The sequence below is a fragment of the Chiloscyllium plagiosum genome, chromosome 7, assembly GCF_004010195.1.
Source record: "Chiloscyllium plagiosum isolate BGI_BamShark_2017 chromosome 7, ASM401019v2, whole genome shotgun sequence".
In the NCBI taxonomy this organism is placed as follows: Eukaryota; Metazoa; Chordata; class Chondrichthyes; order Orectolobiformes; family Hemiscylliidae; genus Chiloscyllium; species Chiloscyllium plagiosum.
In genome coordinates this window covers 103,897,803-103,925,680 of record NC_057716.1, presented here as the reverse complement: position 1 = coordinate 103,925,680, position 27,878 = coordinate 103,897,803, and the positions used below count along the sequence as shown (strand labels likewise).

The window sequence follows — 27,878 nt, the reverse complement described above, 5'->3', positions numbered from 1 at the left end:
AAGTAGAGGGCCCAGCACCGATCCTTGTGGCACTCCACTGGTCACAGGCCTCCAGTCTGAAAAACAACCCTCCACCACCACCCTCTGTCTTCTACCTTTGAGCCAGTCCTGTATCCAAATGGCTAGTTCTCCTTTTATTCCATGAGATTGAACCTTGCTAATCAGTCACCCATGGGGAACCTTGTCAAACGACTCAGAGGAGAAATAACTGCATGAGACAGCTATGGATATAGGTTTGCTCACTGAGCTGGAAGGTTCGTTTTCAGAAATTTCGTCACCAAACTAGGTAACATCATCATCATCAGTGAGCTGCCAGCTTCACCTACCAGGGTGACGAAACCTCTGAAAATGAACCTTCCAGCTCACGAGCAAACTTACAAGCCGAACCTCAACCTGAGCTACAAATCTTCTCAAAATGAGAGAGCTGTATTTGCAAAGGTAAGTATTCTGTACGCTGCTTTGGAACTCCAGAAAGCCAATCAGAAGTTACTCTTAAGTCAGGTAGAGATGGTGATGTAGCAGCCTGAGAGTGGGGAGAGTCTTGTCACAGGGAACAGCCTGTACTGACAGGACAGCACCCAGGCACCCAGACCTCAGAGGCAGAGAATCCCTGGACACTGAAGACCATACAAACCATGGAGGCAACTCAAGGCACAGAGAGGATTCACTAGAACAGCATCATAGAAGAGCAACTTCTCCCAGATGTTGCAGTGATAATGTCACCAGCCTGGTGATCTCAGGCTAATTTTCTGTTGAGTCAGAAAATGTGGTGCTGGAAAAGCACAGCCAGTCAGGCAGCATCCGAGGAGCAGGAGAATCGACGTTTCGTGCAAAGAAATGCCTGAAATGTCAAATTTCCTGCCCCATAGCTGCTGTCTGACCTGCTGTGCTTTTCCAACACCACACGTTTTGACTCTGATCTCCAGCATCTGCAGTCCTCATTTCTCCCTCATGTTCTGAGGATATGGGTTCTGGGAACCCGAGTTTGAATCCTGCCACAGCAAATGGTGAAATTTAGATCCAGGAAAATGTAGAGTTAAAAGTTAACCCAATGGTTGTTAAAATCCCATATGGTTTCTTAATGTCCTTTAGGGAAGGGAATCTGCTGTGCTTACCTGGGTCTGACCTACATATGACCCCACACCCACAGCAATGTAGTTGACTCTGAGCTGCCCTCTGGGATGATCCAACAGGTCAGTTCAAGGGCAGTCAGTAACGGGGAGAAAATGTTGGCTGATGATCACATCCCATGAAAGCTCTCCTCACAGAGAGGTTTCCAAAGGCATTGCCGCTCCAAAACACCAGACAAAACCGTTGGGTGGCTTGCCAAGAAATGGATCAAAGGTGTGTGCAATTTGAGACCAGGATGCCAGCACAAAGTTTGCTCGCCTTGTTCAAAATCCCACCTCAGCAACAACGCAGCCCCTGATGTGAAATCATCTATCCTTGTTAGGGCAGCACGGTGGCTCAGTGGTTAGCACTGCTGCCTCAGAGCGCCAGGGACCTGGGTTCGATTCCAGCCTCAGGCAACTGTCTGTGTGGAGTTTACTCATTCTCCCCATGTCTGGATGGGTTTCCTCCCACTGTCCAAAGATGTGCAGGTTAGGGTGGATTGGCTGTGCTAAATTGCCCCATAGTGTTCAGGGATGTGTAGGTTAAGGTGGATTGGCTGTGCTAAATTGCCATAGTGTCAGCCATGGGAAGTGCAGGGTTACAGAGATATGGGTGGAGGGGTGGAGGCTGGGACTGGGTGGGATGCTCTTCAGAGGTTTGGTGTTACTGGGCCAAATGGCTTGCTTCCACACTGTGGGAGTTCTAATGAGGTCAATTTGTACTTAAATTGGAATACAATACAGGACAGTATAAAACAGTAGTTTGACAGTTTGATAAGTCTGAGATCCTGAGGAGAATTGTGGTCTGTCTTGATTTCACGGGAGGGGCTGAGGCTATTCGCAGGGCAAGGAGGCATAACATAGGAGCAAAAGTAGGCCATTCAGCCCATCAAACTAGCTGTCAGTCAGTAGTTGCATCCCAATTAGGGGCTATCTCCCCACACTAACTCCCATGTCGCTCTGTGTCAATGGCCTAACATTAAGATCAAACTCTGTCCATCAAGGAATGTCCATCACTTCTTCGTCCAGCAGGTGGTGGACCTGAGGAACTCTCTTCCATGAAGATGTTGGTTCAGTTTATAATTATAATTCTGAGATTGGCTGGAGCCAAGGAGGCTGGGTGGAGTTGGGATGCAGATTAGCCATGATCTCATTGGGTTCGCATGTGGAATGAACTTCCTGAGAAAGTGGTGGATGTATGTACAGTTACAACATTCAAAAGACATTTGGATAAGTTCATGAATAGGAAATGTTAGGAGGGATATGGGCCAGGAGCAGGCAGGTGGGGCGAGTTTGGTTTGGGAACATGGTCAGCATGGACTGGTTGTTTCAGATTACTTACAGTGTGGATAGAGGCCCTTCGGCCCAACAAGTCCACACTGATCCTCCGAAAAGCAACCCACCCAGACCCATTCCCCTTCCCCTACATTTACCCCATCACCTACCACTACGGGCAATTTAGCGTGGCCAATTCACCAAACCTGCACATTTGTGGACTGTGGGAGGAAACCGGAGCACCCGGAGGAAACCCACGCAGACATGGGGAGAATGTGCAAACTCCACACAGTCAGTTGCCTGAGGCGGGGATTGAACCCCGGTCTCTGGCGCTGTGTGGCAGCAGTGCTAACCACTGTGCCACCGTGCCGCCCCGTTTCCTTGCTGTATGACTGTGGAATGGGGCTGAGTGGCCTCCACTTTCTTCAGTTTGGTTTTGATGATCTTACCCTGAGAGTGGTCACTGAGGGACCCTCATGAGGCGGGTTCTCATGGTGCCCATTGATAAACTGCACAATCAAGTGTGAAACGTAAACAGGAAGGGAATGAAACTGGCACTAAATGAGGTGGCGCTAATTTTTGTCTCTGATTTCTAGATAACCACAACCGCATGGTTTTGAAAGCAGAAGCCAACCCGTCCAGGACAGATTTTATCAATGCCAGTCCAATCGTAAGTCAATATTTTTTTTCCCAAATAATTGTGAAGTCAGGGTGAAGGGTCAGAGGTCATGGCGCTGTTGACCTCCTGCCAGTTTGTCGAATGAAGTAGGAGTGAAGCTGAGGTTTGACTCAAGTTCAAGGCCAGCTTTGCGTTTACAAACATCTGTGAGAGCCGAGAGACATGTATAGATTGCTAACCCACCAGGATTGCTCTAGATAATGGTACAGCACAGCAGGAGGCCACTCAGCCCATTGCCAACATTCTTTGCAAGGGCAACTCAGCGAGTTCCACATTCCCAAATGCTGCGAGTTACCCTTTGGAAAGCCACAGCCACATCTGCCTCTAACCACACCTTGGGGCGGTGCACTGCAGATCCTAACCACTCACTGCATTGCTTCTTTTACCACGCTCCTTCATTCTGTGCCTTGAAACATTTGTCCCAGGTGCCCTGTCAAGACCTGCTCTTGATTTTGAATGCAACTATCAAATCTCCCTTTAATCTTCGGTTCTGCTGAAGTACGGCCCTAACGTTTCCCGTCTTTCCAAGTCACTGAAGATTCCCATCCCTCACACCATTGAATCTTCTCTGCTTTCTCCCTGCTTTCACATCTTTTCTGAACTGCTCTGCCCAGAAATGGCACCACCCTCCAGTTGATTTATCAGAATTTCTCTGCTTTTGTACTGTATGCCTCTGAAGCTAATTGAATATTAGTCTGTCGGACAGTTCTGAGAGCAAATGTCCATGAGCAAATAGAAATAATAGAGGATATTAAAATACAATTATGTCCCTTTTTCTCGGAAACTTATCTCTGAACCATTTTCTCCTGATTTCAATAGGATGAGAGTAGATTGACGGGGTGGTAATTGACTGCGATGGATTTGTCCTGCTTTTTGAGTATAGGACATAAATGGGCAATTTTCCATATTGTCAGGAAGGTGCCAGTGTTGTAACTATACTGGAACAGCTCAGCTAGGGGCAAGGCTGGTTGTGATGCACCAGCTAGTATCAGAAATGTGTGAAGACCCATAACTTCGACCTTGAACTGTTTCTTGATGTCATATGGAATAATAGAACATAGAACAGTACAGCACAGGAACGGGCTGTTCTGTTCACAATGTCGTGCTGAACATGACGCCAAATTAAACCAAGGCCTTCTGCCTGCCCTTGGCCCATATCCTTCCATTCCTTGTATATTCACGTGCTTGTCTAAAAGCCCCTTGAACAGCCCTATCTGCCTCCATCTCCATCCCTGGCAGGGTGTTCCAGCCTCCTACCACTCTCTGTGTAAAAGAGCCTACCCCTCACATTAAATGCACACGTTTAAATAATGGAGACCTCAGCAGTGCCAAGATGGGTCATCCATTTGGCACTGCTGGCCAAAGATTGTTACAAACGTTTCGGCCTTACCTGATATACTGCACTCCCCCATCGTTGAGGATGGGGATATTTATGGTAATTAGCAAGAGGCTTCCTTGCCCCTGTTTCACCTGAAGCCATGTGACTTCATAGGATCTGACGTCAATGTTGAGGACTCCCTCCCGAGGGTACACCACTGTGCTGCCATCTCTGTCCTGCTGGTGGGACAGGGCATATCCAGGGATGGTGGTGCTAGTGTCCGGGACATTCTCTGTCTGGTATGATTCCGTCAGTGTGTCTGTGTCAGGCTGTTGCTTGACTAGTCTGTGAGACAGTGCTCCCAGGTTTGGCACTAGCCCCCAGATGTCAGTGAGGGGGACTCTGCAGGGCTGTTTCTGCCGTTGTCTTCTCTGGTGTCTAAGTCAATGCCAGGTCACCTGCCCGGTTTCATTTCTTTTTGGAATGTGATCTGGGAGCAGAGGTAGCAACTCGTATGTTGTTCAAAGAGTTGTCACAGACTTGGCGGGCTATTTCCCGTGGAATCCGCGGGTCCCTTTCTGCTCTGCGTAGTTCATAACCAAGAAGGAGGTGTTGCTCCCCTGACATCGAGTTCAGATTCTGGGCAAAACAGGTGAGTTTTACAGAGCATGAGGGGCAAGGGAGAAGTGGAGAATTCACGATGAAAACACAGATTTGGGTGTCTGTGTTTACAAGACTGTGCTGAAGTTTGGTGTTCTCTTGGAGAATCTCTCAATCATACGGGGTTATATGATAAGCAGCAGGTTCAATATGGGCAAATGGGATATTGTCCTTCATCGCATGGAGTTTAAAAGCAGGGAGGTTAATGTTGCAGCTGGACAGGGTGCTGGTGAGGCCACACCTGGAGTACTGTGTGCAGAAAGGACGTACTGGCACTGGAGGGGGGTGCAGAGGAGGTTCACCAGGTTGATTGAGGGGGTTGGTTTATGAGGAGAGTCTGAGTAGACTGGGATTATATTCATTGGAATTCAGAAGAATGAGGGGGGAATCTTATCGAAACACATAAAATTATGAAGGGAATAGATAAGACAGAACAAAGGAGGTTGGGTGAAACCAGAATTAGAGGGCATAGCCTCAAAATAAGGGGGCAGTAGGTTTAGGACTGAGTTGAGGAGGAACTCCTTCACCCAGAGGGTTGTGAATCTGTGGAATTCCCTGCCCAGGGAAGCAGCTGAGGCTACCTCGCTGAATGTTTTTAAGGCAAAGATAGATTTTTGAACAGTAAAGGAATTAAGGGTTACGGTGAGAGTGCGGGTAAGTGGAGCTGAGTCCATGTAAAGATCAGCCATGATCTTATTGAATGGCAGAGCGGGCTTGAGGGGCCAAATGGCCTACCCCTGCTCCTCATTCCTATGTTCTTATAAACAGCATGAACACAATGGAATGAATGGCCTCCTCACTATTCTAGATTATCTATGGCCTCTTCTCTGTTCAACTGACTCAAAGCAAGTCATTGTTATGAAGAAATGCAGAGCTGTGTAATTTAAAACAAAGAGCTGTGGATGCTGGAAATCTGAAACAAGACCCAAAAATTGCTGATGAAACTCAGCAGGTCTGGCAACATCTGTGGGGAGAAAGCAGAGTTAACATTTCGAGTCCGGTGACTCTGCATCGGAGCGTGTACAATGTATAACAAAAATAGAAATTGCTGGAAAAGCTCAGCAGGTCTGAGGAAGGGTCACCCGACTCTGATTTCCCTCTGCGGAGTCGAAATGTGTGGCGCTGGAAAAGCACAGCAGGTCAAGCAGTAAGAGAGATGACGTTTCGGGCAGGACCCTTCAGCGGGACGCTGAAACGTTGACTCTCCTGCTCCTCGGATGCTGTCTGACCGGCTGTGCTTTTTTTCCAGCGTCGCACTTTATTGACTCTGACTCGGCAGCATCTGCAGACCTCGCTGTCTCCTATTTTCCTCCACAGGTGCTGCAGAGACCTGCTGAGCTTTTCCATTTTTGTTTCTGATTTACAGCATCCACAGTTCGTCCGGTGTGCAATATATAATTTATTTATGTGTGACCAGTGGGTTTTCTGTGACAGACTGGGAGACAGGTGTGTCATACCCAGCATGCATATCAGGATATATTTCAGGAAGATGAGTGAAGCCTCTGAAATTTGTCCTGAGAGGGAGAAAGATGAAATTGCTATAATTTGTAACTGAAGCCATTAAAATGATTGTTCCTTTTGTCTTTGGTGTCTGCTTGTAAAACCCTGACTCCTGAATGAGATCAGTGAGAGGCAGCTCATTATCACTGTCTTTCCACATGCACTGTACAGTACAAAGTGTAAGACAGTGTAGCCAGGCTGTGTGCACCATCACAAAACACTATGAACTGCTACTACAAACAGCCCATTGTCAGCTACTAACGGACTCCATCTCCCAGGCTGACCTTTATTCACTCCTTTATCTGTCCAACTGTTTTTCTCTCTCTCTCTGTCTGGACTCCGTCTCCACCTGTCATCTATTCCTTCTCCTTCCTCCCTCACCCACCTCTTCTTCAGCTTATATTTTCCTAGCTGCAATCAGTTCTGAGGGAGGCTCACTGGACCCGAAACGTTAACTCTGCTTTCTCTCCATGGATGCTGCAAGACCTGCTGAGTTTTCTTTCAGCAATTTCTGCTTTTGTTTCTGATTTCCGTGTCGTCAGTTCTTTGATTTTATTCCCTCATTACTGGTTCGACCCTCAGCTGGATTATCATGTCTGCTTTCCAGATACAGGACAGATTTGAAGGAATTAGCAGGGTGGCAAAAAAAAAATTCATGACAACAGTGCTGAGAGAGTCTCGAGATTTCTGACAGTACAGATTTAATGGGCTGCAGGACCATTTCTGCATTGTCTGATTCTATGAGGAACTTTAACTCATGGACATATCAGGGGAGCTGAGGCTGTTCTCATTAGAGTCAAGATTAGAGTGGTGCTGGAAAAGCGCAGCAGGTCAGGCAGCATCCGAGGAGCAGGAAAAGCGACGTTTCTGGCAAAAGCTCTTCATCAGGAATGAGGCTGGGAGCCTCCGAGGTGGAGAGATAAATGGGAGGAGGTGAGGCTGGAGGGGAAGGTTAGCTGAGAATGCAATAGGTGGATGGAGGTGGGGGTAAAGGTGATAGGTCGGAGAGGAGGGTGGAGTGGATAGGTGGGAAGGAAGATTGACCATAGAGACAGGTGATAGTATAATGATAATGGCAAGCTGGGGACGTCGCCAATGTTCTGGGGACGTCAGTTCAAATCCCACCCTAGCAGATGGTAAAATTTGAATTCAGTTAAAATCTGGAATAAACCAAAAGGCCAGCCTAATGGTAACCATTGTTGATTGTTGTAAACTCTAGTTCACTTCTGTCCTTAAGAAAATTAGATTAGATTACTTACAGTGTGGAAACAGGCCCTTCGGCCCAACAAGTCCACACCGACCCGCCGAAGCGAAACCCACCCATACCCCTACATTTACCCCTTACCTAACACTACGGGCAATTTAGTATGGCCAATTCACCTGACCTGCACATCTTTTGGACTGTGGGAGGAAACAGGAGCACCCGGAGGAAACCCACGCAGACACGGGGAGAACGTGCAAACTCCACACAGTCAGTCGCCTGAGGCGGGAATTGAACCCGGGTCTCTGGCGCTGTGAGGCAGCAGTGCTAACCACTGTGCCACCGTGCCGCCCTCGAAATCTGCTGTCCTGGTATGATCTGGCCTACATGTGACTCCAGACCCATGGTAATGTGGTTGGCTCTTAACTGCGATTTGAAGATGGGTCGTAAACACTGGCCTCACAAGAAAACCACATCTTCTGAATGAATTTAAATAAAATGAGAGAAGGCTGAGAGGAAGTTGCAGCCATTGTGATTTGAAATACCTGAATAAGACAATAGTATTCACGGAAGGACACAGCAACTCTCTGTGGAAAGAGAGAAAATGAGCGAAGATTTAGGGTCAGTGATCTCTCATCAGAACTGAACAGCGATAGAATATGTGAGAGATTATCAGACAGTGGAAGGAATGGTCAGGGAGATTCAAGGAAGGTGTCTGTTTTAGGCTGGAGGCCAAGAGAGGTTGAAGAACAAAAGATTTCATGATGCAAAAAGCCCAAAGAGATGGTGAAGGACCAATTAAAGATTGCGCCCAAAATGAAGCAAAACACTGCAGACGCTGGAAATCTGAAACAAAAACAGAAATCACTGGAGAAACTCAGCAGGTCTGGCAGCGTCCGTGGAGAGAGAAACAGAGTTAATGTTTCAAGTCCGGTTACCATTTCTTCAGAAGGCCGTATGAGGGGCGAAATTAAAAACCCCCCGAATGTGACCGGAAAGGGAAGGCTAGGGGGTGGAGACCAACACACACCAAATGAAAGGGAAGCAGAACACATAGAACAAGGCGTCGTAATCTACGTGGTAATCTGCATGGTAATCTACGTGGTAATCTACATGGTAATCTACGTGGTAATCTATGTGGTAAAGTGGAAGCCCACAGAATCCAGGGCAAGTCACTGACGTGGATAGGAAATGAGTTGAGTGGCAGGAAACAGGGAGCTGCAAGAATGAGTAAGTGCTCAAATTGCCAGGACGTGTCCCGCAGCAATCAGTTATCAACCATATTGAGTCTTTCAAGGACTATCCCATGATGTGTGAGAGCTCTAGGTTTCTCTTGCCCTGTGTGTGTGTGTCTCTCTCTCAACCCATTGTGTGTTTGTCCCTCTGGCAGATTGACCACGATCCCCGAATGCCAGCCTACATCGCCACCCAAGGTCCCCTCTCACACACCATCTCGGATTTCTGGCAGGTGAGTGGTTCTCCCACTTCAGTGATTGTGTGCAGTGTGGCGTAGGGGGGGGAGCGGGGTAGTGTGTTAATTGGATCTGCCTGTTCTGTCTTCTGTGATGCACTCAGTTCCAGAGGCCTAACATGAGCAGTGGGCACGGTAGGAGCTGAAATGGGTTCTCTGTCCCCAACCATCCCACACAACCAACTTTTTTATCCAGGTTCTATAAGTCTCATTTGATTTCTGTTGCCTGACATCTTTCAGTATGGTGCTGTTTGATCCATTTGCTTGAATAGGATCTTTTATTGGTGATGAGTTAGGAGGCTCAGGTTTATACTTTGCATCTCAGTCAATAAGTGCTCAGGAGCATGTATAAAGGTTGACTCCATTCCTATCCTTCAACACCTAAATCCTATAAGGTCCATTTAACTTTGACTCAGTGATTGTGAGGTTAATTGTATGAGTACTTGGTGTGACCACATCTGAAGTACTGTGAGATGTTTTGGTCCTGTATTTAATGAAAAATATTATTTCAATGGAGCCAGTTCAGGGAAGGTTCACTTGTATGATTCCTGAGATGGAGGGATTGTCTCATGCGCAAAGGTTAAATAGGGTTGGGAGTCTACTCACAGGAGGTTAGAAGAATGAGAGGTGGTCTCCTTGAAACATTCGGGATTTTTAAGGGGCTCGACAGGGTCAATGCTGAGAGGATGTTTCCCCTCATTAGAGAGTCTAGAACCAAAGGGCACAGTCTCAGAATAAAGGGACGCCAATTTAAGACTGAGATGAGGAGGAAATTCTTCTCTCAAGGGATAGGGAGTCTTCGGAAACCCTTGCCACAGGGAGCTGTGGGGCCAGAGTGCTTGTGTACATTTAAGTCTGAGATAGATTCTTGATCATTTGGAGAATCAAGAGCTACTGGGAAAGGGCAGGAAAGTGGACATGAGGAATATTGGATCAGCCATGATCCTGTTGAAGGGGGGATCAGGCTCGAGGGGCCGAATGGCCTACTCCTGTTCCTAGTTGTTACGGTCTAATTCCATCACTTTGATGTTACACTGTGTGCCATTACAGATGGTGTGGGAGAATGGCTGCACCGTCATCGTCATGCTCACCCCGTTGTTGGAGGACAGCGTTAAGCTTTGTGATCGCTACTGGCCAGATGAAGGCTCTTCTCTCTACCACATCTACGAGGTAGGCTGATTGGGTGATGACTCTGAACAGGAGGCAGTCCAGGAATCCCTGGGATCAAGGGGTTTGCCTTATGACGGAAATCCGAGTCGGTTCAGTCAGAATGAGAGGCGATCAAATTGAAACACACAAGATTGTGAGGGAGATTGACCCTGAGAGCACCTTTCCCCGTTATAGAGGAGTCTACAATTAGGGGGCACAGTTTTATAATAAAGACTCTTCCCTCCGATCCAAATGCTGGCAAATGGGACTGGGTCAGGTTGGGATATCTGGTCAGTGTGGATGAGTTGGACTGAAGGATCTGTTTTCTGAAAGACGTGTTAATCTTTGTTCACACTTCATTGGGAAGGCACGCTGGAAATTAAGCCTCACTATTCCTGGTGTCATCACAAATGTTGAAGACTTTAAAATAACTGCTCAAAACTCCTCAATTTCCCTGTCTTTTCGACCCAGGTTGACAGGAAGTATGCACCAAATTTCTGGTCTTAGTATAAAAGAGCACTCATTGCAAATAAATAAACTGTAACTGCAGGTAGACAAGTAGGAGCCACCAGCCAATGACTCTGTTAATTAAAACATTAATCCCCTTATAAACTCCCCTTACACAAACATACAGAACAGACATAGGAGGGAGAAGAAACCTGGGTTTTATGGACAGAGGGAAAAAACTGGGAAGACAGTTCAGTGATTCTTGTCCAGGGTGTTGCTGAGATGGTCTCTCCGCTTCTCGCCTACATTTTCCAGATGCTTCCGCTAGTTCACAAGAGGCATTGGGTGGTTGGTTCCCTTCTAAAAGGTTGACTAAAAGTTACAGCTGACAGCAACTGCAGGAGGAATGAGCAGCTTGTGTTCTTCAGGCTTAAGGTGACTTTTACTGCAGAGAACAGAGAGCCCCTGAGAGAAAGTGAGGTCTGCAGATGTTGGAGATCAGAGTCGAGAGTATGATGCTGGAAAAGCACATCAGGTCAGGCAGCATCTGAGGAGCAGGAGAGTCAATGTTTCAAGCATAAGCTCTTCATCAGGAAGAGCTTATACTCAAAACATTGACTTCTCCTTGGATGCTGCCTGACCAGATGTGCTTTTCCAGTGCCACACTAATAGAGAGTCCCGATGGTGGAGATCTGATCATTCTCTGCATCTTTTCTGTCCCAAACTGTTCACCTGCCTGAGAACCAATCCCGTAATTGTTGTCAGGCAGAAGATCTTTGTCACTGGTCCACAAAATTAGCTACTATTTGCCAACCATTTGTAGCATTTAGCTCCAACTGTTTAGTTCCATTTGTACACAACTCCTTGGCTCCAGTTCGTCTGCAACCACTATTGTAACAGAGAGCTGTGCAAACAGTGCTCATAGTGAATAGCAAACTGCTTGCTTTCACTCTGTGCAGCAATCCTTCTAATCCCCGGTTTAAAAACAATTCTCATTTTCAGACCAGAGTTTAAAAAACACAAAAATAAAAAGACACAGTAGTAGAGTCACTGGATGAGACACAATGACTATCTAACAGAGTCACACAGACTTTTCATCTTCAGTGTAACCAATAGTTATAGTGGACAGGAGAGGTCACATCAAATGAGTTGTAATCTTATAAAATGCTGGAATCAATTAAATGGGCAGAATGGCTGTACTTCTCCCCGGAGTCTTGGCCCAATGTCCACTCTTCCACCAATATCTTAAAAACAGAGGGAGCCTGGTATGCATCTTGTTGCTATTGATGGGATCTTGCTGTGTATCAGTTGTGTTTCCTGCATTACAGCAGTGAATACACTTGGAAAAGCATGTCACTGGGTTAAAGCTGTGGAGGGTTTTTGTGAGATCATGAGAGTCGCCTGGAGAGTCTGCCGAGACACTGGGGGAGTCCGGCTGCGCTTTCATTGTTTCCCAACGCGGGGGTTTACGGTGAAGGGAATTGCCAGTTTGATGTGTGCTCATCACCCTTTCCCGCTGCTTCCGCAGGTCAACCTGGTCTCTGAGCACATCTGGTGTGAAGATTTCCTGGTCCGCAGCTTCTATCTGAAAAACCTGCAATCTCAGGAGACCCGAACTCTGACCCAGTTTCACTTCCTGAGCTGGCCAGCAGAGGGTATCCCATCCTCCACTCGACCACTGTTGGACTTCCGAAGGTAGGGGGGTGGGAATGGGAGTTGGTGTGACTCAGTGGGGTGCAATGTTTCTGAGTAGGGCAGAGAGGCCCCAGTGGGGTGATTACTGCCAATCCCTAAAAGCCCCGTGAGTTGAGAGGCTCGCTGGGCTGGAGTCACATGTAGGCCAGACCAGGTAAGGATGGCAGATTTCCTTCCCTGAAGGACATTAGTGATTTTTATGTAAAGACAGCTGAATGGCCACTGTTACTGAGGCTAACGTTCCATTCCAGAATAATTGAAATAACTAGAACTGATTCATTGCCGTGATGGGATTTGAAACTGTAGGGGAGTAAGGTAGTTCAGACCTTCCAAGGATATGGGATAGGCCTGCGATGAGGAGCAATACCTTCACCCAGAGAGTGGTAGAATTCACTGGACAGAAAGCGGTTGAGACCAGAATATTGAATGTTTTCAGGAAGGAGTTAGATAAAGTTGTTAGGGCTAAAAGAATCAAAGGGTTAATGGAGAAACTGGGAACAGGGGACTGAGTTGGATGATCAGCCATAGAACATAGACCATAGAACATTACAGCGCAATACAGGCCCTTCGGCCCTTGATGTTGCGCCAACCTGTGGAACCAATCTGAAGCCCATCTAACCTACACTGTTCCATTTTCATCCATAAGTCTATCCAATGACCATTTAAATGCCCTTAAAGTTGGCGAGTCTGCTACTGTTGCAGACAGTGCGTTCCATACCCTTACTATTCTGAGTAAAGAAACTACCTCTGACATCTGTCCTATATCTATCATCCCACAATTTAAAGCTATGTCCCCTTGTGCTGGCCATCGCCATCCAAGGAAAAAGGCTCTCACTGTCCAACCTATCTAACCCTCTGATTATCTGTCTCAATTAAGTCACCTCTCAACCTTCTTCTCTCTAATGAAAACAGCCTCATGTCCCTCAGCCTTTCCTCATAAGACCTACCCTCCATACCAGGCAATATCCTAGTAAATTTTCTCTGAACCCTTTCCAAAGCTTCCACATCCTTCCTATAATGCAGTGACCAGAACTGTACGCAATACTCCCAAGTGCGGCCGCACCAGAGTTTTGTGCAGCTGCAGTATGACCTCGTGGCTCCGAAACACAATCCCTCTACCAATAAAAGCTAAGAAAGCTAAAAAGCAAGAATCTTACCATTAGCCCAGTACTCTGCATTCCTGTTACTCCTTCCAAAGTGTATCAACTCACACTTTTCCGCATTAAACTCCATTTGCCACCTCTCAGCCCAGCTCTGTTGCTTGTCTATGTCTCTCTATAACCTAAAACATCTTTCGTCACTATCCACAACTCTACCGACCTTAGTATCATCCGCAAATTTACTAACCCATCCTTCTATGACCTCATCCAGGTCATTTATAAAAATGACAAACAATAGTGAACTCAAAACAGATCTTTGCAGCACACCACTAGTAACTGAACTCCAGGATGAATATTTCCCATCAACCACCAGCCGCTGTGTTCTTCCAGCTAGCCAATTTCGGATCCAAACCACGAAATCATCCTCAATCCCATGCCTCCGTATTTTGTGCAATTGCCCACGATGGGAAACCTCATCAAATGCTTTATTGAAATCCATATACACCACATCAACTGCTTTACCCTCATCCACCTGTTTGGTCACCTTCTCAAAGAAAGGTTTGTGAGGCACGACCTACTCTTCACAAAACCATGTTGACTATCCCGAATCAATTTATTCCTTTCTAAGTTGATTATGCCATGATCGTATTGCATGGTGGAGCAGGATCGAAGGGCCAAATGGCCCACTCCTGCTCCAATTTTCTATGCTCCTGTTTCAATGTTTCAATGTTTTGAGCTTGCTCCACCATTTAGCATGGAAAAGGTCAATCGAGTACTTCAATGCCTTTTCCCTTCAGAATGCAATGTATCAAACCCTTTCACAGTTTCCAGGGTCTTTGAATTACTCACCCAGTAACCTTGCCCCTATATCACCATCTTTTCCTATCAAAGAGGTGTTCAGCAATACAATTGACTTTTATTCCGAGCTCTATTCCCACACAAGTAGGAGAGTTCATAGCCGGCTCAGATTCTGGCCTTCACATGGGATCCAGTTGCCCTCTTAATGCCAGATCAGATTGGAGGTCAGTGACCATCTGGATTCCCCAACTGAATACATTTTTATACCTTTCACATTACAATATTTTCATGCAACGCTGATGTAATTGTTCACCACATCCCCTTAACTTATACATCCAACTCAGTAAACTCTTGATCAATGATGGACAACTCAATGGACAGCCCTAGATCCTCCCATAATCTCATGATGTTGACCAGGCACCATTATTATCTGTCTTTAGGATCTTACAATTTTTCTGTCAGTTATAATCCATTTGCCAGCTGTTTCATATTATTTCCCAGTAAACAAAATACTTGTTTAGCTAAGAACACTTCCAAATCCTCCATTAACTTTAGTAGGTAAGATAAGGAAGGATATTAATTTGTACCAATTGTTATAAAGTCTTCAAAGTCAACTCTAACATAAAGTTATAACAGTTCAGTGACACATTGACAGACTGGGACAACCTTTCTCTTACTTTCGCCTGAGAGATCAAACAGTCCTTCTGACTGACAGCTACAGTTTACAATATCTCCTGTTAGTCAGTTGCACAGTGGGTCAGTGGCTAGCACTGCTGTCTCACAGCACCAGGGACCTGGGTTTGATTCCAACCCAGAGCGACTGTCTGTGTGGAATTTGCGCATTCTCCCCGTGTCTGCGTGGGTTTCCTCCCACAATCTAAAGATGTGCAGGTTAGGTGAATTGGCCACGCTAAATTGCCCATAGTTTTCAGGGATGTGTAGGTTAGGTGCATTAGTCAGGGGTAAATATAGGATAATAGGGTAGGGGAATGGATCTGAGTGGGTTACTGTACAGAGGATCAGTGTGGACTTGTTGGGCCGAAGGGCCTGTTTCCACGCTGTAGGGATTCTATGATTTGCATGTTGGAAGTGAATTTTAAACCAGAATTTAATTTTTAAATAAATCTTTATTGTTTCTAGTCTAAACACTTGCCATTCTCTTAATAAAAAAGCAACTCCATGAATTCCACTGACAAGAGTGAACCTCAATCACTTTACCCATAATCCTGCACTTCCCATGGCTAGCCTGCACATCCCGGAAACCCTGGGCAATTTAGCACGGTCAATCCCTCAATAACTTCGGAGGGCAGTTTCCACCTCAAAAGGACAGTAGTGAACCAACTGAGATTTTCCCAACAATCGACAATGTTTTCATAGTCACCATTAGCCTTTCCAAATCCAGATTCCACTATCAGCCACGGTGGGATTTGAACCTGGGTCCCTGCATCATTATCAAACTCTCCGGAGCCAAGGAATCTCCAGTTGCTCTGGGGAAGGTGGTGGTGAGTTGCCTTTGAGAACTGCTGCAGATCTCAGAGAGTAGAACCCCACCCCACCCCCCCCCAACTCTGCCGTTAAGGAGGATTCTGACCCAGCAATAGGTGAAGGAACTTTATGTGGCGCATTTCTTGATTTCATTTTGTAAAGATTGAGCTTAAACATTTGCACTAAAGCACCCAGCGACCTAGAATCCTATTCCTGGAATCCAAGTCTTAAAATTCACAGTCACTTTCCTGTTCCAATCATCATCCCAGTTCCCAGGAATGGTCAGAAACCTTTGTTCAAGGAGTTAAAAATCACACAACACCAGGTTATAGTCTCAAACAGGTTTATTTGGAATCACAAGCTTTCGAAGTGCTGTTTCTTCATCAAGAAAGAACTTTCAAAATTCCATGAAATATGGATAAGACTTGTGCAATCTCCCTTTGTAACTCTGCTGGGGTGGAGATGTTGTAAATTAACACAGTGAGGATCTTTAAACATGAATAACGAGACACTCCTAATACACAGAAACAAAACTAATGCTATCTCCCCATGGCTTGGTCAGTTGGTTTGGACATTTCCCTGTGTCTGTTTCCTCCAGGTGCTCCGGTATCCTCCCACAATCCAAAGATGTGCAGGACAGGGTGGATTAGCCACAGCAAATGCAGGATAACTGGGGAGGGGTGGGGCGGGTGGGGGTGGGATGCTCTTCGGAGGGTCGATGTGGACTCTATGGGCTGAATGGCCTGCTTCCACACTGTAGGGATTGTGTGCGTGTGTATGTGTGTATGATCGCTGCTCCCTCTGCTCTCTCAGTGAGTAAGAATTCGGTCGAGGAGCTAAAATGTCAGTGTGTTAATAGCCAGGTGCCTATATCACAGACTACTGTTGCCTCACTCACTAACCTGTGCTTCCTCCCTGTTTAACCAGCATTTATTAACCCTGCGATGGTTGCCTCTGTGACACTCCCCTTCTGATGGCTCCCAGTGTCATTTTTGTGATTTGCAGCTAGTAATCTCAAGGTCCAGTTGCATAGTCACAAAAGTGATCATTGGCAGCTGTGCCTGCTTCACAGAATATGGAGGGAAGTGCTGTCCTCTCAGCTTTCTGTGTCTCCTCACTGACTGAGCTCGGTTGTGTTGTCGTTCGGAGAGCATGATACTGCTTATCTCACCGTAGAGATTGTGTCCCAGTATACGATCAGTTACACCCCCTCTCAGTCTGAGTTCCCAGTATAGGATCAGTTACACTCCCTCTCAGTCTGAGCTCCCAGTATACGATCAGTTACACCCCCTCTCAGTCTGAGTTCCTAGTATAGGATCAGTTACACCCCCTCTCAGTCTGAGCTCCCAGTATACAATCAGTTGCACCCCCTCTCAGTCTGAGCTCCCAGTATACGATCAGTTACGCCCCCTCTCAGTCTGAGTTCCCAGTATAGGATCAGTTACACCCCCTCTCAGTCTGAGCTCCCAGTATACGATCAGTTACACCCCCTCTCAGTCTGAGCTCCCAGTATACGATCAGTTACATTCCCTCTCAGTCTGAGCTCCCAGTATACGATCAGTTACACCCCCTCTCAGTCTGAGTTCCCAGTATACAATCAGTTACACCCCCTCTCAGTCTGAGTTCCCAGTATAGGATCAGTTACACCCCCTCTCAGTCTGAGTTCCTAGTATAGGATCAGTTACACCCCCTCTCAGTCTGTGCTCCCAGTATACGATCAGTTACACCCCCTCTCAGTCTGAGCTCCCAGTATACGATCAGTTACGCCCCTTCTCAGTCTGAGTTCCTAGTATATGATCAGTTACACCCCCTCTCAGTCTGAGCTCCCAGTATACGATCAGTTACACCCTCTCTCAGTCTGAGTTCCTAGTATAGGATCAGTTACACCCCCTCTCAGTCTGAGTTCCTAGTATACGATCAGTTATACCCCCTCTCAGTCTGCGCTCCCAGTATAGGATCAGTTACACCCCCTCTCAGTCTGAGTTCCTAGTATAGGATCAGTTACACCCCCTCTCAGTCTGCGCTCCCAGTATAGGATCAGTTACACCCCCTCTCAGTCTGAGCTCCCAGTATACGATCAGTTACAACCCCTCTCAGTCTGAGTTCCCAGTATAGGATCAGTTACATTCCCTCTCAGTCTGAGTTCCCAGTATACGATCAGTTACACCCCCTCTCAGTCTGAGTTCCTAGTGTACGATCAGTTACACCCCCTCTCAGTCTGAGTTCCCAGTATAGGATCAGTTACACCCCCTCTCAGTCTGAGTTCCCAGTAAAGGATCCCCAGGTTATTATTTGGAAGGTCACTGGGGGTGGTGTGGAAATTCTCCACAATATCCTGGATCAAAATGGTTCCCTCGATCCACGTCCTGGCAGCAGGTGATCCGATCGTCACTACCTGGTTGTTTGTGGGAGCGTCCTGCTGTCTTTCTGATATTACAGTAGAGATTGTTTCCATATAAAGTTAATGAGACTGTTATTTATCACCAGTCTCTGGGGATCAGTCAGCTCAGTTGTCTGGATGGCTGGTTTATGATGGATAGTGTTGTTAATGGTCTGGGTTCAAATCCCACACCAGCTGTGGTTACCATGAAAGAATCTCCTTCTCAACCTTTCCCCTTGCCTGAGGCATGCTGACCCTCAGGTTAAACCACCACCATTGTGTGTGTGTGTCTCTCTCTTTCGAGAGAGATTATCCCCATGGTGACTTTACCTTTACCTCTATTTGCCCCTGAGGAGGTAGTGGAGATCCGCTTAGCATTGGTTCAGGGCAATCGAGTATCTGCTTAGAGCACATCAGAGGGCCATCAGGAGTCAAACGCAGTGATGTAGGACTGGAGCCACGTACAGGCCCAGAGCAGGTTAAAAACAGGAAACAGGCATCCTTCCCTCAATGAATCACTTGGTCTTACAACAATCCACTCCCAAGTTTTACAGTCACTTCTTGTTATTGTAATTTCTTTTCGATTATTGAAGAAGTGAGGTCAAGCTGCTGTGCTGCTGAGGCGGGATTTGAACTTATGTTCTGAGGAAGGGTCTTTGGAACCATTAACTCTCATCTTTCTCCACAGATGCTGCCAGACCTGCTGAGCTTTTCCAGCAATTTCTGTTTGTGTTTCTGAACTTGTGTTCTCTGGTTTGTTGGTTTGTTAACAACATCAGTACAGTCTGTACCTCCTCACAACAGTGACCTTTCTAGACCACAGATGGAGGCCATTTGGCCAATCATGTCTATGTCACCCCTTTGAAAGAGCTATCCAGTTAGTTCCCCCCTCCTCTCTCTCTGTTTTTCCCCACGAGCCCTGTAAGTTTCACCTTTTCAAATGTATACATTTATGCATGTCTCCAAATTTTCTGAAAGTCTCTGTTGAATCTTTGGCCACACCTCCAGACAGTGCACTCCTCGGGAGCAAGAGTAGGCCATTTGGCCCATCGAGCCTTCTCAGCCATTCAACCTGATCAAGGCTGATCTTCCATCTCAAAACCATTTTGCCACGTTCTCTTGCTGTCTTTGGTATCCAGCAGCCTATCAATGAATGAATTCCCAGAAATTGATTCACCATCTTCTGTGTGAAGAAATTCCTCCTCCTCTGAGTCATAAATGGCTTGCCCCTTATTCTGTGTCCCTGCATCTAGACATGCCCCCCCTGCCCATCTGTCCCCAAGGAGGGGGGAACATACTTCCTGCATCCACCCTGTCGGACCCTGTAAAAATGGTGTCTGATTCTATAAGCTCAGCTATCGCTCTTGTGAACTCTAGAGAATGCAGACGCAGTTTCCTCTGTTTGAAACCTCCCCCAGCCCGCGGGAAACATCCTTCCCACATTCCTGATCACAACCACCTGCTGAACAGAGAAAAGTAAATCTCTTCATTGCCCCCCACCCCCCACAACGTTTTTGTTTTGCCAGTGAGCTAAAATCCTCTGGTTTCTGACCCTCCCACCTCTGGATAGTTTCTCCTGGTTTATCAACATCTAGCATTACCCTGAAACATCTCAGCTCAAACCGCTCTGCATTTGAATAGTTGGAATTTGCTCTTTGAGGTGCACCTGTGTTCGGAGCACCCTGGTTCTCAGTGTGTGCACGAGATAGAGACACACCAACCTTCTCAGATCAGCTCCTGAAGTGAAGGAGGATTGACCAGACGAGAAACGAGCTCCCACAGCACCTAACAGTGGGAGGAATTCGGGGAGATGCTTGGAGGGGGAGGTGGGTGGGATTTAGGGTTTGGGTGAGGGAAGAGGTTTGTGTGGAACATAAATACCAGCACAGAGCAGTTGGGCCGATTGGCCTGTTCCTGTGCCCTCAATACTCTGTCATGGTTTTCTTTTTGTTCTGCAGAAAGGTGAACAAGTGTTACAGAGGTCGCTCTTGCCCTATAATCGTTCACTGCAGGTAAGGACCTGTCGGTCAGCTTCCTCCAACTTTGTAAATAAACACTGACTACTGCTTCATTAAGAGGAATTCATAAGAAATTGGATAGGAATCTGTGAGATGCACACTCAGAACAATGGCTGCCAAGTCTAGTGACTCCATGTCAAGTGTGAAATGAATGGCTTGACTCAGTTTTTAAGAGCCTTGGGCCCCTCAGTAACAGTGCAGAGCATGATCCCATTTCCCTCTCATGTGCTTGTTCAGTTTCCCCTTTTGAAAGTTTTTAATTACTCTTTCGTGGGATGTTGGCATCACTGGCATATCCAACCCATCCATAACTGCTCTTGAATTAAGTGGCTCTCGCTCATTTCAGGGGACAGCTAAGAGTCAGTCACATCACCATTACCATGGATGAGCTCCAGTCGCTGCAACTTACTTCAGTTATGTTGTCTTTGAGCAAGCGTTCAATCTCTTTTTGAACCTGTGCCAACTTTAGAGGGTTAAGTCTATAAGGATGGTGCTTAATTGGAACAACATTTCCTGTATCTATATCATGCATAATTAAATTGGTACTTCCCAGCTTATTCCATGTATCTCCCCAGTTGATTTTTTAAAAAAATTCATTCACGGGATTAAAGCATCCCTGGCTAGACCAGCATTTATTGCCCATCCCTAATTACCCAAAGGGCAGTTAAGTTTCAACCACATTGCTGTGGGTCTGGGGTCATATGTAGGCCAGACCAGGTAAGGATGGCAGCTTCCTTCCCTGAAGGACATTAGTGAACCAGATGGGGTTTCACAACAGTCGATGATGGTTATCATGATCACCATTACAGAGAAAAGAGCGTAATAAGATTTATTAATGGAATTCAAACTTATGTTGCCTGACCTGCTGTGCTTTTCCAGCACTACTCTAATCTTGACTCTGATCTCTAGCATCTGCAGTACACACTTTCGCCATAGTGGGATTCACTCCGAGGCATTAGCCTGGCTCTCTGGGTTATCAGTCCAGTGACCCTATCATTTCTCCTTACTTATGCAGCTGTTACCATGACCATTTCTGACACCACATTCCAGATCCCTTACGACTCAGTAAGTTTTTACAAAGTTTCTCCTCACTTCTTTCCCTCCAATTATCTTAAGTTTGTGTCCCTCTGGTTACTTAACCCTCCTCAAAACAGTTTCTCTTTCATTGCACTCTGAAAAAGAATTCTCTGAAATCTCCCTTTTCTCTTCCCTCTAGGAGAGATTGAGAACTGCAGAGGCTGGCGATCAGTTGAAAAGTGCTGGAAAAGCACAGCCGGTCAGGCAGCATCCGAGGAGCAGGAGAGTCGATGATTCAGGCATTTGCCCTTCATCAGGAATGTGGGGGATGGTCCAAGGGGGCTGAGAGGACTGGTGAAATCAACATTAATCCCACGTGGTTGGAGGGTCCCGAGGTGGAAGATGAAGCATTCTTCCTCCAGGCAAAGGGTGGATAGGACTTGATGGTGGAGGAGGCCCAGAACTTGCATGTCCTTGGTGGAGTGGGACGGGGAGTTGAAGTGGTCAACCACAGAATGGTGGGGTTGGTTGGTGCACATGTCCCAGAGATATTCCCTGAAATATTCCGTGAGTTGGCATCCTGTCTCCCTGATGGTAGAGGAGACCACATTGAGAGCAACGGACATAGTAGATGAGGTGTTTGGAGGTGAGGAAAATCACTGTCGGATGTAGAAGGATCCTTTGGGGCCTTGGACGGAGGTGAGGGGGAAAGATGTGGGCGCAAGAGGTGTAAAACGTGCAAACACACCTCCCTTCTCACCTCCATCCAAGGCCCCAAAGGATCCTTCCATATCATCCTGCAGAGAGTTTCCCGCACCTCCAAACTTCTCATCTACTGTGTCCATTGCTCTCAATATGGTCTCCTGTACATCGGGGAGACAGGACACCAACTCGTGGAACATTTCAGAGAATATGCTAAACAGCCCCACTGCCCCGTGGCTGACCACTTCAACTCTCTCTTCCAGTCTGCCAAGGACATGCAAGTCCTTGGCCTCCTTCACCGCCAAATTCTAGCCACCTGATGCCTGGAGGAAGAACGCCTCACCTTCCGCCTCAGGACCCTCCAACCACATGGGATCAATGTGGATTTCACCAGTTTCCTCATTTGCCCTCCCCCCATTTCATCCCAGATCCAACCCTCCAACTCGACACCGCCCTCATCACCCGTCCATCTTCTTTCCCAACTATCCGCTCCACCCTCCTCTCCAACTTATCACCATCACCCCCACCTTCATCTACTTATTGCATTCCCAGTTTGCGTCCCCTCATGCCCCAACCCTCTCCCATTTATCTCTCAGCCCCCTTAGGCCCCAACATTCCTGATGAAGAGCTTATGTTTGAAACCTCGACTGTCCTGCTCCTCGGATGCTGCCTGACCTGCTGTGCTTTTCCAGCACCACACTTTTTGACTTCACTAATGAAGGCAATCCTAGCTTTTTCTCTCTCCAAATAGTTTATGGGGCGAGTAACATTGTGTTAATATTACTGCACGATTAATCTCGAGGACTGAAATGAAACGTGTGTGCCTTTAATAATGATGGTGAAGATACTGGTTTCACATGTAAACCCATCTGGTTCACTGAACTCCCTTACTTGGTCTGGACTACATGTGACTCCAGACCCAACGCAATGTAGTTGTCTTTTAACTGCCCTCTGGAATGGGGTAATCCATACAGGACCACAAAGGCAGCTCACCATCATCTTTGGGTGATGGGCACTAAGGGATGGGTTGTGCCCATATCCCAATTATGAATTCTACAAAGCTGCCTATCCCTGAACCATCCTTTGCAGGATCTGCCGTCCTTCCTGACGGGTGGTGCCCAGGACGCAAACACTAATTCTCTCACTGTCCTCCCGGTGAGTTATAAATATCTAAATCGTAAACATTAACGGCTTAACGTTTCTGCTTTCTGAACTCCGTGTGGAAGAAACTCTGTGGTACATTTCCAACTGTAGCTCGGCGCAAATTTGCAATTTCTCCTTGAGGGAGTAGTGCCCCGACAATTCCTGGTGAGGGACTGTTCATTTAAATGAGCAAGGCAGAAATGGGTACTGCAGATGCTGGAAATCAGACTCTAGATTAGAGTGGTGCTGGAAAAGCACAGCAGGTCAGGCAGCATCCGGGGAGCAGTAGGACAAGCAAGAAGTTACACACCTCCCCCTCCATGAACACACAGTCAGATCTCACGGTGCACTGCCTCTCACCCTGGCGCTAACCTGATTGTCTTCATTTTACAGTGATGGGGCTGGAAGAACTGGAACATACATTTTAATTGATATGGTTCTCAACAGAATGTCCAAAGGTAATCCTCGAGTGAGCGTGTGGCACTGCACATCTTTGTTCTGTAAGATAATGGTTCTGAAACAGTTAATGCTGAACATAGAACAGAGAACAATACAGCGCAGAACAGGCCCTTCGGCCCTCGATGTTGCGCTGACCTGTGAACTATTCTCAGCTCATTTCACCTACACTATCCCATCATCATCCATGTGCTTATCCAAGGATTGTTTAAATCTCCCTAATGTGGCCGAGTTACCTACTGGTAGGTAAGGCATTCCACACCCTTACCACTCTCTGAGTAAAGAACCTTCCCCTGACATCTGTCTTAAATCTAGCACCCCTCAATTTGTAGCTATGCCCCCTCATACATGCTGACACTACATGAGCAAAACCAATGTAGTGTACAAAATCCCATGCAAGGACTGCACAAAACACTACATAGGACAAACAGGAAGACAGCTAACGATCCGCATCCATGAACACCAACTAGCCACAAAACGACACGACCAGCTATCCTTAGTAGCCACACACGCAGATGACAAGCAACATGAATTCGACTGGGACAACACTACCATTATAGGGCAAGCCAAACAGAGAACAGCCAGGGAATTCCTAGAGGCATGGCACTCATCCACAGATTCAATCAATAAGCACATCGACCTGGACCCAATATACCGACCACTGCAGCGGACAGCTGGAACTGACAACCGGAAGCGGCAGGGACAGGCAACTATAAATACCGGAGGAAACACCACAGAAGCGCTTCACAGGAGGCTCCCAAGCACTGAGGATGTCACCTAGACAGGGGACGAAACGTCTGCAACACAAATTCCCAGCTCGGCGAACAGAACCACAACAACGAGTACCCGAGCTACAAATCTTCGCACAAACTGTGTCTAAGTCATTTATAAAAATGACAAACAGCAGTGGTCCCAAAACAGATCCTTGAGGCACATCACTAATAACTGGACTCCGGGCGGAATATTTTTCATCAACCACCACTCGCTGCCTTCTTACAGAAAGCTAGTTTCTAATCCAAACTGCTAAATCACCCTCAATCCTGTGCCTCTGCATTTTCTCCAACAGCCTACCGTGTGGAACCTTATCAAAGGCCTTACTGAAGCTACATTATGCCCCACCCAATCAGATGATTTCACGCGGGAAAGGAACAATTGAGCTCAATGGAGATAGATGTCTCAACCCTACCTCCTGACAATCTTTGCAATGGCACTTCACTACTGAATGTTATCTTGGTCTAACGCTCTAATTCAGCTCCCTCTCGTCGTGAAAGAGTAGTGCCTCTTCTTGTCCAGACTCAGCGCTGGCTTGCTGCTGCTGATTAGTCAGACCCTTGGGTTTAGTGGAGAGAAGAGGATTGGGTCTTGTGGTGTAATGGTAATGGGACAGAAAATCTGGGTTCAAGTCCCACTTGCCCCAGAGGATCCACGAGGCACCTTAACCTGAGTAAGGGCTGGAAATGAATTAATCCTGAGGTCATGGTATTGGAAAAGTACTTCTGGAAATCATAGGGTCATTACGATGCAGAGGGAGCACATTGTATCTGCACCGATTCTGTTACCAGGTGCCAATCCCCTGCATTTTCCCCATGTCTCCGCTCACCATTTTTGTCTAAATAACTATCCCAACACCTCTCTTCAAGCCCCCAGTGGACCTGCCCCCACCTAATGGCAGTCCTTTCCCAGGACTGGAAATGTGATGGGGGGGTAGATGCATTTACAGCGATAAAAGGATAATCTTAAAAAATTGAAGACAGACCGTAAAGGAAGATGGAAGAAGTTTTAAGACTGTAGTAAGATCAGGACATTCCTGCCTGACCAGGGTAATGAACAAAGAAGGTCAGTGGTACCACTGGAACCCAACCGCCCAATGGATGCAACCACAAAATTCAACATAAAAACCTCAAAGTTAACAACGGTGAGAAGAACCCACTCAACTGAGGAGGACAACGTCTTCATAAGGAAAGTGAGTTGACTACTTTAAGACCGTCTCTGCTTTAAGGAGACCCATGATGTGGGGATTCCGGTGTTGGGCTGGGGTGGACAAGGTCAGAGGTCACACCACACCAGGTTATAGTCCTTGACTTCACCTGATGAAGGGGCAGTGCTCTGAAAGCTTGTGATTTAAAATAAACCTGTTGGACTGTAACCTGGTGTGGTGTGACCTCTGACATTACGGAGACCCAGACAGACAGTGAGGAGCTGAAAAAGTGTAAACGGACAAACAGCAGCACTCAGAAGGAAGAGGGCAGCACTTCCAAAGCGATTATAGTTATTTATAAGTTATTTACACAGCAGAACCAATTTGAGAGCAAATTGATACAGCCACTTTGACTTTGTGCAGTCTCAGGGTCAATATTTCAATGCCTTATCTTTCAAGGAAAACCTATTATTCCCAGTGACGGAGATAATGCTAAATAAGTAGCAGTCCTGCAGTGACACAACTGAGGATGTGAAAACCTCCAACTCATGAGTGAGACAGCCGTAAGATTGAAGATGTTTGACCCTCATCAGAAAGTGGAAGTAAAGAGTTTACACACTTTGACTCCGATGTATCAGCAGATTGAGAGTAACGATTGCCTTCAGCTGGGACTGAGCTGCCCGCAACTCTGTAAGAAAGCAGGGCACTGTCCACAGGTTCAGGACACAATCAACTCTGAGCACTCACCGTGTTGCAAGGATGGAAGCAAATATTTCAATGGAGCAGCACCTTCTATGATGAACTCTGAATCACCTTCCCTGAAATATTAACTGTGGACATGTTACTAGACTAGGAACTCGGAGTCCTGTCCCAGAAAATGTACAGAGGCTTAGTGCTCCTCCCACAATGACAGATTAAGCAGATTATAGAATCCCTACAATGTGGAAATAAGCCCCTCGGCCCAATAAGTCCACACCGACCCTCCAAAGAGTAGCCCAACCAGACCCATTCCGCCTACCCTATATTTGCCCCTAACCTATACATCCCTGAACACTATGGGCAATTTCCCATGGCCAGTTCACCCTAACCTGCACATCTTTGGACTGTGGGAGGAAACCCACACAGACACGGGGAGAATGTGTAAACTCCACACAGACAGTCACCCGAGGCTGGAATCGAACCCAGGTCCCTAGCGCTGTAACGTAGCAGTGCTAACCACTGAGCCACCATGCCACTCCAGAGCCGATGAATATGGTTTTAAAAATCTGGAAAGAAACACTGGTAAATGTGACCATGAAACTGTCAGCGAGCAGCTCCTTCATTTCACTCTCCTGGTGAAAGCGAGCGTAGAATGTGTTGAGCCTGTTGGGTAGCGACATACCGTTGGCTGCGATTCTGTTTAACTTCGCCACTTCTCCAATTGGTAGCAACTGCTTCAGGGTCTATAAAACTTTGAAATATGACCATCAGTGTATCTCATATTTCCAGAGCCATTTCCTTTAGTATTCTGGGGTATAGGTTAACGGGCCCTGGGGACGTGCCAGCTTTTAACCCCATTAATATTCCCAACACTTTTTTTTATTTTGCTAATACTGATTCCAAAAAAGAACAATACAGCTCAAAAACAGGCCCTTCGGCCCTCCAAGCCTGCGCTAACACATTTTGCCCTTCCATACTAAAACTGTCTTCACTTAGAGGATCCGTATCCCTCTATTTCCTTCCTATCCCTATATCCATCCAGGTGCTTCTTGAATGCTGCTACTGTGTCTGTTTCCACCCCCTCCTCTGGCAGCGTGTTCCAGACACTCACCACCCTTTGTGTGAAAAACTTGCCTCACACATCTCTTTTAAACTTCCCCCCTCCTGCACCTTGAACCTGTGCCCCTGAGTAATTGACCCCTCCAACCTGGGAAAAACCCTCATACTTGCCACTCGATCCTCGCTATTCACAATCTTATAAACTTCTATCAGGTCATCCCTCAACCTCCTGTGTTCCAGTGAAAACAAACCCAGTCTATCCAACCTTTCTTCATTGCTACACACCCCCAGACCAGACACCATCCTGGTAAACCTTTTCTGTACCCTCCCCAAAGCATCCACATCCTATGGGGACCAGAACTGTGCGCAATATTCCAAGAGAAATCATGTCTCACAAACTTGATTGAGTTTTTTGAAGAAGTAACAAAGAAGATTGATGAGGGCAGAGCAGTAGATGTGATCTATATGGACTTCAGTAAGGCGTTCGACAAGGTTCCCCATGGGAGACTGATTAGCAAGGTTAGATCTCATGGAATACAGGGAGAACTAGCAAATTGGATACAGAACTGGCTCAAAGGTAGAAGACAGAGGGTGGT

At 46.7% G+C, this 27,878-nt stretch overlaps 1 protein-coding gene across 1 annotated transcript in view; it reads left to right on the top strand.

Annotated features, from left to right (window-relative positions):
- The window catches only part of LOC122551951 (receptor-type tyrosine-protein phosphatase-like N), a 139,158-nt gene that overhangs the window by 102,629 nt on the left and 8,651 nt on the right, over window positions 1-27,878 (top strand). Inside the window, exons 7-12 of the mRNA XM_043694522.1 lie at window positions 2,984-3,057; window positions 9,136-9,213; window positions 10,267-10,386; window positions 12,341-12,507; window positions 20,229-20,282; window positions 23,544-23,608. Of these exons, the coding sequence (XP_043550457.1) occupies window positions 2,984-3,057; window positions 9,136-9,213; window positions 10,267-10,386; window positions 12,341-12,507; window positions 20,229-20,282; window positions 23,544-23,608 (558 nt within the window). The remainder of the gene's footprint in view (window positions 1-2,983; window positions 3,058-9,135; window positions 9,214-10,266; window positions 10,387-12,340; window positions 12,508-20,228; window positions 20,283-23,543; window positions 23,609-27,878) is intronic.